Source organism: Oncorhynchus clarkii, chromosome 23, assembly GCF_045791955.1.
Source record: "Oncorhynchus clarkii lewisi isolate Uvic-CL-2024 chromosome 23, UVic_Ocla_1.0, whole genome shotgun sequence".
In the NCBI taxonomy this organism is placed as follows: Eukaryota; Metazoa; Chordata; class Actinopteri; order Salmoniformes; family Salmonidae; genus Oncorhynchus; species Oncorhynchus clarkii.
Genome location: NC_092169.1, coordinates 22,773,603 through 22,787,035, shown reverse-complemented (window position 1 = coordinate 22,787,035; position 13,433 = coordinate 22,773,603). Strand labels below are relative to the sequence as shown.

Here is a 13,433-nt window from a genome sequence, read left to right as displayed (position 1 = left end):
ACATTTGCAAAAATGTTTAAAGAAATCTGTTTTACCTTTGTCATTATGGGTTATTCTGTGTAGATTGATGAGGAAAATAAACAATTTAATCAATATTAGAATATGGTTGTAAATTAACAAAATGTGGACAAAGTCAAAGGGTCTGAATTCACTGTATGTCATGGAAAGAGTTCTTAATATTTTGTATACTCAGTGTGTGTGTTTGTGTGTGTGCGTGTGTGTGTTCACGTCTGTGCGCGTGCACGTTTGCGAGAGCCAAGGATGGTATTTGTTTTTTAATCAGGATAATATGCTACCTCAAGCTCCCTTAATAATAATACTGTTACTACCCTTCCGTTGCTTAAGGCATAGGTAGACATTTTTTGGGGACTGCAATTTGCACCACTTCTGTAGAATCACCCATATAGGAATCAGGGTGCAATTTGGGAGCCATTATCTTTCCAATTTAAATGAATGCCTTATCCTCCTGACCGCTTCAAGTTAATTATGGAGGAGCTCTATCTGTCAGTCTTAAAATGGACCGAGCAGAACAGACAGAGAGAGCAGAGAGATCCTTTCGACCCAAATTCCTATCAAACATCTCCCCAATTCAGACTTTATTTTTAGAAAACTGCTTCCATATGCTCTAGCTAGCTCCTTCACATTCCAGTGCATGAACTGGGAATAAAACAATATTTAGACAACTAACACCCGTCTGAGAGGAGGATAGAAGAGATTTAGGATGCTGTGACCTCAGCAAGCTCTTAAAGCTCTTAAAGCTCTTCATTCTAAATGGTTGCATTTGTAACCGACCTCAGAGAGTTGGTCTGCATCCCAAGGGCCAGGCCCATAGGGCTCTGGTCAAAAGTAGTGCACTATGTAGTGAATAGGGTGCCTTTAAGGAATCATCTTTAGAGACATGCAACGTATATGTGACACACCTCTTTTCGGACCAACACTGGGTTATTGTATGTGGGACACAGCTCAACCAGTTCCTAAATGAATGAATGCACACACACCCTCTGTTGCACAAAGCTCACTCTGACCACACAGGAGTGTTCTGTGTCTCCTCAAGTGCAAGAGTATTTTATATATCTACAAACTGCCCTCCTCACTCACACTACAAGAACAACAATGTAGGACAAACCTAAGCTCCGAAGAAGATTCTCCAAAAACACTTAAGTCACTCTTATAAAATACTATTTGGGACCAAAGTTCTTCACAGCAAAAAAAAAAGTACAACATTAGATCAGAAACATTGCTATTACAGTATAGGCACATACAGTACTTGGCATTTACAGTGCAACTGTTTGCGGGTCAATTGCATTGAAATGAACAAGACATGCGGCAGAACTATTTGAGTGACTTGTGAAAGTTTTGAACCTCACATTTTACCCTATCAACCTCACATTTGTAGGGTGACATTTAGAAAGCTAAAAAAATATATATTTTGCCAAAACAGCGTAATTACAAAATACACACTTTCAGGATTTTGATGGTGACTCTGCATGCGTCGCATATACACACGGTTAACTTTAAAGTTCAATCATCACTTCCTTCATACCTATTTCAGACCTTTGAGTCTATATATGGACACTGAGGTCAGGGACATAATGTCTACGACAGCCTGTGACTCAGCTAGTCCAGCAAATCTGAGCTCATGTTTTTTTCTGGACAGTAAAGTCTGTCCCAAATGGCACCCTACTACCTATGTAGTGCACTTCTTAAGTAGTGCACTGTGTTAGGAATCGGGGGCTATTTGGAACGCAACCTCTATCACAGGCATCCGTTACAGACCTGACAGTCTGGTGTAATGTCAAACTTTGGCTGTTCATTGTCACGTTGTCACTGAGGGTGTGGGTGTGATGTCATGAAATCATGGAGCAGCCGTTAATCAGTGTGATGAATGAGTTGGCGTTAAATGCAAAGGAAACATTGCATCAGCTATGGGCTGGCATTGTAGGCTACAATCCAGGAACTAAGGACATGCCTTTCTGACAAGGTCATTATAAATCTTGTAATTTAACCACAGGAGGCTGGTGAGGGGAGGACGGCTCATAATAATGGCTGGAATCGAGTGAAAGAAATGGTATCAAGCACTTGGAAACTGTGTTTGATACCATTCCATTAACACCGTTTCAGCCATTACTATGAGCCGTTCTTCCCAGTTAAGGGTGCCACCAGCCGCCTATGCATTTAATGTCTACTTAACCTCATGTAAATGTAATTTAACCTGATACTGCAGTGGGCTAAATCAGGGTCACGCGGAGTGTTTCTTGGTAGTTTTATACAAATCTACTTTGAAACAAAAGTATACACCTCACACACGTTATGGGCTTAAAAAAAGAAGACACCTGTACCATGTCAGAAATAGAGTTCACATGTATTCTAATTTGAGTTTGCATCCTAATATTACATTACAGAAGACTGAAATAACAAAATTGTTCGACATAGAAACACCAGATTTTAGGCAGCTTTTTACAAGTAATTTGTATTAATGTATGTTTTAAGATTCCACCCATGAGGCCACTTGGTCATTTTACTGCAGGAAAGGGCTACTGTCTTTTTTTGGCATGTCTGTAATTTCAATGATCCCAACAGACAGAATTACCCTGAGTTCCCTGAGGTGTGATACCCTTTCAGGAATGCAGATGCCATTCTCCCCGCTCTGTCCCTCCCTGATGAAAAAGTATTGAGAGAGCGAGACTTCACCGTTAAAAGGTTTTAGAAAATGTTCTGAACAATGAAGATAAGTCACTGCCGTGTATAAGGCCACACACAGAGAGAGAGAGAGAGAGAGTGAGATAGAGAGAGAGAGAGAGAGAGAGAGAGAGAGAGAGAGAGAGAGAGAGAGATCCTTCACCTGACAGCCTGTCAAAAACACTCCCGTCCAGAAATAACAGAAGCCTATTCGTTCTCTCATGCCACAGCATTTCAGAGATAAAGAAGTGGATGGACTGTATATGGGCTTGTGAAAGTGAACTAGCAATGTTCGTCCATTAGTCCATGTATACTGTTGGGTTGTGTATTTCATAAAGAAGGATAAGTCCTCTGTGTCTCCATTCAAACCTGTGTAAGAACAACTACCTCTCAAAAGTCAAGCATGTAAACCCTACCATCCACAAGTAAACCTTAAAATCAACTAGTCATCTTTATCTTCTGATGAAAAGACAAAGACAGCACGGAGGGTTAGACTATTAGACTCTAGAGAATACAGCCATGGCTTGTGAACTCAAAAACAGGACAATGTTTCAAACAACGGCCTGTTTCTGAGAAAGACAGACTGTGTGTGTTCCCTGGCCCACTGAATCAACTCCTAACTAACAACACTGAAACAACGCTGGACTTTGTCTCCTACTGGTCTGAGATGACCTGAATATTTAGCCTCAGTAACCCTTGTATCACTCAACTCAAAGACTCCAGTGTTTGGGTCAGGACAATGACTTACCCCCAGGTTAGGTTATCAAACAGGATCAAACAGGCTTCCAAAACAATGATAGCCCTTTGACATTTATTCTACCCTATGAGATTTGTAAAGACTAGTCATGTGACCAAACATACCTGGCCTGACTTTGGGGCCTATAACTATAATTCTATCAAACTAAGTTAACAGGAGTCTGTGATAAGTGAAAAATATTATTTTGACCGCACATTTGGATTGTGTTATAAAGCATTTCCAGACACTGGTTAGAATAGCATCGATCCCCTTCCGTATTTCTTACAGATTTTTTGACAGCCACAGACAGCCGAGTCGGGACTTAAACCCCTTTGCCAGCGGGTATTTGTGGTCCCCCATTGGCTCGACACTGCCTAGATTACATCCATTGTTGATAGATTGTTTTATGTAATGTATTTGACTAGTTTTAGTACAACAAACCCTCACTGGAGGATCCATGCAACAAGTTGAGTCTTCATTGTTCAGGCCAACCTGTGCTACCTTCATTTTTAGCTTATTTTACAACTCTAATATCCGTCTTTCGACCTATTTCGACCGATTTTCACCTGTCTTTGTGATTGTCCCCCCCCCCCCCCCCCCCCGGTCTTGCCCCTCTTCCCAATTATCCCCTGTGCATTTACACCTGTGTTCTTTGTTTGTCTGTTCCCAGTTCATTTTGTTTCGTCAAGCCTACCAGCGTTTTCACCTCTGCTCCTGTCTCTTGGTTGTTCCTGTTTCCTAGTTTCCTAGTTTCCCCGGTGTTGACCATTCTGCCTGCCCTGACCCTGAGCCTGCCTGCCGTCCTGTACCTTTGCCCCACCTTTCTGGATTACTGACCTCTGCGTGACATGACCCTGAGCCTGCCTGCCGTCCTGTACCTTAGCCCCACGTATCTGGATTACTGACCTCTGCCTGCCCTTGACCCGTCTTTTGCCTGCCCCTCTGTGATTAATAAACTGTTGTTACTTCGACGTTGTCTGCATCTGGGTCTTACCTGAAACATGATAGTACGAACTGGCCATGTCTGACCCAGCAGACTCAGACCAGCTGCGCAACATCCTCTCCTCCCAAGGAACCACCATTGGTAGGCACGAGGAATTTCTTTGTGGCCTTATGGAGGGGGTTCAAACCTTGGCCGAACGCCATGAGCAAGTGTTGGACATCTTGCTGGAGCAATTCCATGGGTTGGGAGGCAGCCTACTATGATGGTAACCTCACAGCACCTCAGTAACTCAGCGATTAGCAGCGCCGCCTCACCGGTCACTCAGCCTTCCCCGGAGCCGCGATTACGTCCCCCGAAACATTTTAATGGAGAGCCGGGCACCTATCGGGCATTTCTATCTCAGTGTGCCCTCATCCTCAAGCTTCAGCCCTCCTCCTTCCCCTCAGACTGCTCTAAAATAGCGTACCTAATCACGCTGATGTCCGGGAGGGCACTCGCCTGGGCTACAGCTGTATGGGAGCAACAGCTGGCCACATGCGTCAGTCTGTGTGAGTTCATGGGAGAATTAAAGAAGGTGTTTGATGCCCAATTCTCCAGGAGAGAGGCTGCCTGGAAGCTACTCCAGCTTCGGCAGGACTTCCACAGTGTGGCAGACTATGCGGTGGATTTCTGCACGTTGGCAGCTGAGTTCCTGGAACCAGGAAGCGCTGTTGGACATGTTTCTACACTGAGTCTTGGAGGAGGTCAAGGATGAGCTTGCAGCCCGGGAATTACCGATAGATCTCGATTCTCTCATCGCCTTGACCATCAGGATCGATGGGCGGCCACGGGAACGACGGAGGGAGAGGAGATTTGATTTTGCTCGCCCGTCCAAGGATTCCACCTCGCCTCCGAGGCATCCCGGAAGTCCCCGATGGCACCGTTGCCGAGAGAACCTGAGGCTACCTGATGTTCACCGAGAGTCACCGAAGACGTCCGAGTCATCGTTTCCCGAGCCTATGCAAATAGGCAGAGCTAGATCTGTCTCCAGCGGAATGGCTATACAGGCTCAACACGAAGAGCTACCTGTATTGCGGGACTCGTGGTCATTTTGTGTCCTTGTCCACTAAAAAACAAGGCTCACCGGTAGGAGCGAGTACTCTGGTGGTCTTTTCTGCTTCCCTTACTTACACTCCATTTCATGCCATTCTGCTGTGGGGAAACAAGTCTCTCCGGGTCCTCATTGACTCTGGACACTACCCTGGCTTTTTAGACGCTACCCTGGCTTCCGAGCTGGATATCCCCACTCAGCCCCTCTCCATTCCCATTGACGTTAGAGCGCTGGACTCTATAGTCCGGGTCACACACAATACCACTCCCATCAACCTACGGGTGTCAGGGAACTACAGAGAGACTATTCAATTTCTGCTCATTAAGTCTCCTGAGATTCTTGTGGTATTGGGATTCTCCTGGATCCAGTGACATAATCCTCTCATTAACTGGTCTACTGGTGCCATCATGGGCTGGAGCCCGTTCTGCCACGCCCATTGCCTGAAGTCAGCGCAACCTTCCCCGGGACGTCTTCCTGTGGGCTCGGACGTCATCCCGGACCTCTCCGCCATTGCAGCGGAGTATCAGGACCTTTGGGAGGTGTTCAACAAGACCCGGGCCACTTCACTTCCGCCGCACCGACCATATGACTGCGGGATTGACCTTCTCCCTAGCACCACTCTGCCCCGGAGATGACTGTACTCGCTGTTGGGACCGGAGACCAAGGCTATGGAGACCTAGATTGGGGACTCCCTAGCTGCTGGATTTATCCGTCCTTCTTCCTTTCTCGCTGGCGCAGGGTTCTTCTTTGTGGAGAAGGACAAGACCCTGTGCCCGTGCATCGACTACCGGGGACTCAATGACATAAGGGTGAAGAACCGCTACCCGCTACCACTCATCATCTCGGCCTTAGAGCCGCTCCAGGGGGCCACCGTGTTTTCCAAGCTGGACCTACAGAACGACTATCATCTGGTTCGGATACGGGAGGGGGATGAGTGGAAGACTACCTTCAACACATCCAGTGGCCACTACAAGTATTTGGTCATTCCATTTGGCCTTACCAACACCCCTGCTGTGGTAAACATAAGGGTGAAGAACCGCTACCCGCTACCACTCATCATCTCGGCCTTAGAACCGCTCCAGGGGGCCACTGTGTTTTCCAAGCTGGACCTACAGAACGCCTATCATCTGGTGGAAGACCGCCTTCAACACATCCAGTGGCCACTACAAGTATTTGGTCATTCCATTTGGCCTTACCAACACCCCAGGCTCTGGTAAATTATGTTCTTCTCTACATGTTGAACCGGTTCGTCTTTGTCTACATTGATGTAATCGTCCTCTTCTCCCGCTCCCCCCAAGAACATGTGCTCCACGTCCGACAGGTTCTTCAATGCCTCCTGGAGAATCAGCTGTTTGTAAAGGCAGAGAAGTGCGAGTTCCATCGCTCCACCATCCCCTTTTTGGGGTACATCATCTCTGCTGGGAGTGTCCAGATGGATCCGGGGAAGGTGAGAGCGGTGGTGGATTGGCCCCAGCCTACGTCCAGGGTGCAGCTGCAACGTTTCCTGGGGTTCTCCGACTTTTATCACTGCTTTATCCAGGGTAACAGCACCCTAGCTTCCCCAATGTCAGTACTCACCTCTCCCAAGGTTCTGTTCATGTGGTCCCCTGCTGCTGACCAGGCGTTCCGGGACCTCAAACACCGCTTCACCACTGCTCCCATCTTGGTTCATCCTGACCCTTCCCGTCAGTTCGTGGTGGAGGCCGATGTTTCTGATGTAGGAGTGGGGGCGGTCCTGTTCCAGTGTTCTGACCTGGATCTTAAGCTACATCCCTGTGCCTTCTTCTCCCACCGCCTCAATGCCATGGAGAAGAACTATGCTGTGGGGAATCGGGAGCTTCTCGATGGTGTTGGAGGAATGGAGTCACTGGCTAGAGAGGGCGGAACATCCTCTCATTGTATGGACCGACCACAAAAACCTGGGGTATCACCACACCGCCAAGCACCTCAACTCCAGGCAAGCTAGATGGACCCTGCTGTTCACACTGTTCAACTTCTCCCTCTCATACCGGCCGAGATCCAAGAATGTCAAGCCAGATGAAGTGTCTTGCCGCCCTAACCCCACGGCTATTACCCTGGAGCCCGAGGCCATCCTTCACACCTCATGCCTGGCGACGGCACTCAGCTGGGGTGTAGGGAAGCAGGTCCGGGAGGCTCAGCATTCCCAGCCGAACCCCAGGGGGTTCTACTCCTCCAGACTTGCCTGCCACCGGGGCCCCCATCGAACCCTGGCTTTTGTGTGACAATGCTTTTGGTGGCCTACCATGGTCCCTGACGTCTCTGCATTTGTCGCTGCTTGCACGGTTTGTGCACAAAACAAGACTCCTCTGCAAGCTCCGGCTGGTCTCCAACCTCTGCCTGTCCCTCACTGTCCCTGGTCTCACATCTCCCTGGACTTTGTCATGGGTCTTCCCCCATCTGATGGCAACACCGCCATCCTGACTGTGGTGGATTGGTTTTCCAAAGCCGCCCACTTCATTCCTCTCCACAAATTACCCTCTGCCAAATAGACGACCCCTCTCATGGAGCAGCACGTCTTCCAGATCCATGGACTACCAGTTGACATGGTTTTTGACCGGGGTCCTTAGTTCTTGTCCCGGTTCTGGAAGGTGTTCTGCACCCTCATTTGGTCATCGACCAGCCTGTCCTCCGGGTTCCACCCCCAGTCCAACAGCCAGTCGGAGCGAGCCAACTAAGACCTAGAGACTACACTGCACTGCCTGGTCTCTGCCAACCCCACCACCTGGTACCAGCAGATTGTGTGGGTCGAATACACCCGCAACACCCTTCCCTGCTCTGCCACGGGCCTATCACCTTTTGAGTGTTCCCTGGGGTATCAGCTCCCGCTGATAGAAGAAAAGGTCGGCATACCTTCTGCCCAGATGTTTGTTTGCCGCTGTCGTCGTACCTGGAGGAGAGCCCAAGACCACCTCCAGGTGGTGGTGGTGGTGGTGGGGGGGGGGGGGGGGGGTACTGTCACACCATGATCTGTTTCACCTGTCTTTGTGATTGTCTCCACTCCCCTCCAGGTGTCGCCCATCTTCCCCATTATCCCCAGTGTATTTATTCCTTTGTTCTCTGTTTGACTGTTGCCAGTTTGTTTTGTTTCATCAAGCCTACCAGCGTTTTTCCCTCTGCTCCTGTCTCTCGATTGTTCCGGTTTCCTAGTTTCCCTGGTATTGACCATTCTGCCTGCCCTGACCCTGACCCTGAGCCTGCCTGCCATCCTCTACCTTTGCCCCACCTATCTGGATTACTGACCTCTGCGTGCCCTTGGCCCATCTTTTGCCTGCCCCTGTTCGATTAATAAACTGTTGTTACTTCGATATTGTCTGCATCTGGCTCTCACCTGAAACGTGATAATTTCTGGTATTTGCTTTTTATTATTTTGACATCCTTTAACAAGTGCTGAGACATCCTTTAACAAGTGCTGTTAGTATGACTGTATGTCTGCTTTCTTTGATTTACAGGATATACTGTGCATGACTAGGCAGAAATGTGGGGTCCTAGGGATCATACAAGAGGATTATGCTGATAATACTATAATAGCCAGAACATAACCCTACACTTTCTATGTACCGATGGAATTCCTTTACGTTTCGAACATCTGGTCCCATAGTCACAAAGAGTCTCATATTAGAAGTGCTGATGTAGGATCAGTTTAGCCTTTTAGATCATAATGAATAAAGATTACATGGACAGGGGGAATCTGATCCCAGATCAGCATTGCTTAGACGCTTTATGAACGCTGGCCATGACCCTTGGTGACGTCTTAATACTTGCATTCCCCAACCCTTTGTTATTTCCATCCATCATCATCAGTGTCATCTTTGCCTTGAGGAAGAAACGCCCTGGTGAAATGAGAGCCAAATCCTCCTGACCGAGTTTCATTAAACATTCACTTGAATTTGCAATGTCCCCTGAGCTAACATTCCATTCCATTGCTTGGCTGGCTAGACTCCCCTGGGCTAGACTGACATACCCAGTACTATTTAATGAAGTTGCTCAGTTGTGCACTGGGGCCTCCCACTCCTCCTTCTTTTCTGGTTAGAGACAGTTTGCGCTGTTCTGCGAAGGGAGTAGTACACAGCGTTGCACGAGATCTTCAGTCTCTTGGCAATTTCTCGCATGGAATAGCCTTCATTTCTCAGAAGAATAGACTGACGAGTTTCAGAAGAAAGTGCTTTGTTTCTGGCCATTTTGAGCCTTTAATCGAACCCACAAATGCTGATGCTCCAGATACTCAACTAGTCTAAATAAGGCCAGTTTTAATGCTTCTTTAATTAGCACAACAGTTTTCAGCTCTGCTAACATAATTGAAAAAGGGTTTTCTAATGATCAATTAGCCTTTTAAAATGATAAACTTGGATTAGCTAACACAACGTGCTATTGGAACACAGGAGTGATGGTTGCTGATAATGGGAATCTGCACGCCTATGTAGATATTCCAATAGAAATCAGACGTTTCCAGCTACAATAGTCATTTACAACATTAACAATGTCTACAATGTATTTCTGATCATTTTGATGTTATTTTAATGGACAAAAAATGTGCTTTTCTTTCAAAAACAAGGACATTTCTAAGTTACCTTTTGAACAGTAGTGTATACTGTGTATATTGGGGATTGGAAGTGATGCAGACAATAATATTGATGGAAGATCCAATCTAAGTGCAATATTTAAAAAATAATAATAATAACAATAAAAAAGTAATCTTTAGCCATTGTGTATTTTTTCAATTTATCAGGGGGCGCTGCATCACCCTTAGCACCCCTTCTCCCACGGCAATGTCTGCAACATGGGTGTGCAGTCAGATATACAAGCCCTAGATTCTGAACTTGAACGATTCAGCTCAGGGAGCTTGAAAATTCCCTAAGTTATCTGAGCAGGACAATGAAAGGTGAAATTACATTGACATTGCGTTCCAAATGTCACCCTATTCCCTATGTAGTGCACTTCTTTTTTTAGTGCCCTATATAGTGAATAGGGTGCCATTTGGGACATAGCCACAGTGAAAGGATCAGGGTCACGATGCCTGGTGAGGGGTTGGAGTGGACAAAGGATGAGTGTCAGGTTATTGTGAAGCCACGATTTGGTTCACGGACCAGCTATAATCAAAGGGACCCACAATGACATAGCTGCTCAACAGTTTCATTCTTGAGATGATTGGAATTTCTGGGCCACTGCTATAGTACTAGTGATCTGGCTTCTACTGCAGTAGCACTACAGCAATTTAATTTTGAGTTGATACAGTACATGGGTCTATAAACAATGACCCAGTAGTGCAACTCACTTAACTGACAACACCCCTTATGTAGGATCTTAATTTGAGCCACTTTGACTACAACAGGAAAATAATCTTGCAGCAACAGGAAATGTGAATTATTATGTGGATTATAATTCATGAACATTTTTTAGGGGTTGATACATTTTTCGTAAGGGAAAATCAAGTCTGAAATTTCTAAGGGGAAATTACACACCCCAGACGCCTTTTAAAACCTCAAATACAGTACAAGTTTTACATTTCCTGCATTGCATGAAAGTTCTCCTGCAACAGGGTGATCAAATTAAGATCCTACATCTGTAGTTGTGATACAGTTTATGCTCAAATAGCTCGGAAGATTTAGGGAATTTTCTAGCTCTATGAGCTGAATCGTTTAAGTTCAGAATCTTGAATCCACCCTCATCTCGCAGACATAGCCACGGGAAGTAAGGGTGCTGAGGGTGCTGCCGCAGCCCCTGATAAAAAAATAAATAAAAAATAGAGTACCATTCAGAAGTTTGTGCACAAAATGACCAGTTAAAAAGTTGAGCAAAATTTTGAGATAAATACTTTTTTGTGCGTATGGACAATTTCGGGAAATATGGGACCAACACTTTACATGTTGTGTATATATTTTTATTCTGTGAATATATTACTTTATACAGTATATATATATTTTATTTTTCTTAACTAAATTATATTACTCCTTATGGGGGTCAGTGGCCTGCCATACTCCCTCTGTCCCCATGCAACCCCTTCCCTCTCTCCCATCCTCTTGGGTAGGATAGCACAACCCTTCGATGTCTCTCTCCCTCCCTTTGTTCTGGGGTAAAATAGCACACTTCTTCCCTCACTCTTTCTCTTTTTCATTATCTTTCTCTCCCTCCTTCTTTCTCTCTCTGTAGACAGGATATTACGGCCACAGGGCCTCCCTTTACCTCAGCATGGTTGCCAGCCGACAGGGTCTTGTTACAGCGTTCGCATTTCAGGCAGAACCGGTGCCAGTTTTTCCCCAGCGAGCTCACCTTCTCAGCTGCAGGACAGAGAGAGAGAGTTTGTTTACAAAGACTCAAATGACAATAAAACATAAACAATGGCGTAGGCTTAATACAGTCTTAGAATGTGGGTTATCAGTTGGGTTATGAATACCTTATAATTTGGGTAGGACAGTTGAACTAAGCTCATTAAGCATTTATAGGTTTTATCCTTCAAAAACATTGTTTGCAAATTATTTGTCTATTGCTGTTAGCTGTAATTATATCTCATTTTTGGGACATTATACAGAGGATCTCCTCTATGCTGTTTCACAAGGTAGGCTATTACCAACACAGACGTTGTATTCTCCCCTCCCTGAAATGAACATTTTGTCCTCTCTCCCTCTGTCTATTATGGGTCACCACACTCCAGGATAAGGGTCCAATGTGCAGCCAATAAACCTATAGTAAAAGGTGCATTTCAGCTCAGTTTGACTTCAAGTTCAAAACCGTATCTTACAATATTCTCCATATTTTGCCATCAAACAAATGTCTGGAAGAGACAAGAGCGATAACAACCTCCTTCCTAATTATCAAGTTCCAACAAGTGGTTTAACTGATGTAACCAAATTAACCTTGCCCATATGCTATGTTAAAGTAAATGAACATGTCAAGTATTAATTAATCCTAGTTAAATGTTTAGGGATAATCAGCCAACATTCCAGAGATGCTGGGAAAGAAGGTATATGCAACTTTCACCAAACTTCATCTTTCCCATGTGAAAATAGTCCCGGCAGTGAAGATCCTGAAAGACCCATAGCCTGCATTTAAAAAGGTAACATTAATCATAATTATAATTATATATATATTTTTTCTTCATAATAATAAATGATCTTCTAATGATAATAAAGACTTCCCAGTTCTGTGCGAGAAGCTACTTGTCAGTAGGCTAAACGAATACGATGTCACCAGCAGGGACAACTTGGCGTTCATGCAGCGGCAGTCCCCCATCACTCCACAGGTCTCCTCTTAAAAAGGCATTTGCAAGACCTACAGAGTTTGGATTCTACCCTGGCCGTGAACCCACTCTCCGAGGGGTGTCTCGGGGAGAGTTGGGATATGCAAGAAATACTTTTCCATTTCACAAATGCGTATTAATACACACGTGTACATGTGTGAAATAGGGCAAATATAAGCATCCACTTATTATTTTATTGTTATATTGTATTCTATTCTATTGTATTGCATTAATTAGTATTATTTTCTGTTCTATTCATATGTGCACACAATTGTCACTACAATAACCATTTTAATTTTCAGCGTCCACCAAATTATTATTTGTATTATTATATTCTATTCTATTCAAATCAAATCAAATCAAATGTATTTATATAGCCCTTCGTACATCAGCTGATATCTCAAAGTGCTGTACAGAAACCCAGCCTAAAACCCCAAACAGCAAGCAATGCAGGTGTAGAAGCACGGTGGCTAGGAAAAACTCCCTAGAAAGGCCAAAACCAAGGAAGAAACCTAGAGAGGAACCAGGCTATGTGGGGTGGCCAGTCCTCTTCTGGCTGTGCCGGGTGGAGATTATAACAGAACATGGCCAAGATGTTCAAATGTTCATAAATGACCAGCATTTATTATTCTATTGTATTGTATTTTAATATATTATGTTATATCTGCACACCATTGTCACTACGATAACCATTTACATTTTCAGTGTCAGTTAATTTTCCTTTAGTTAG

The 13,433-nt window shown here is 45.1% G+C and overlaps 1 protein-coding gene across 1 annotated transcript in view; it reads right to left on the bottom strand.

Annotated features, from left to right (window-relative positions):
* LOC139381180 (cysteine-rich protein 3-like) overlaps positions 1-13,433 on the bottom strand; it is a 32,353-nt gene that overhangs the window by 18,513 nt on the left and 407 nt on the right. The window contains exon 2 of the mRNA XM_071124598.1: positions 11,650-11,744. Coding sequence (XP_070980699.1) covers positions 11,650-11,744 — 95 coding nt within the window. The remainder of the gene's footprint in view (positions 1-11,649; positions 11,745-13,433) is intronic.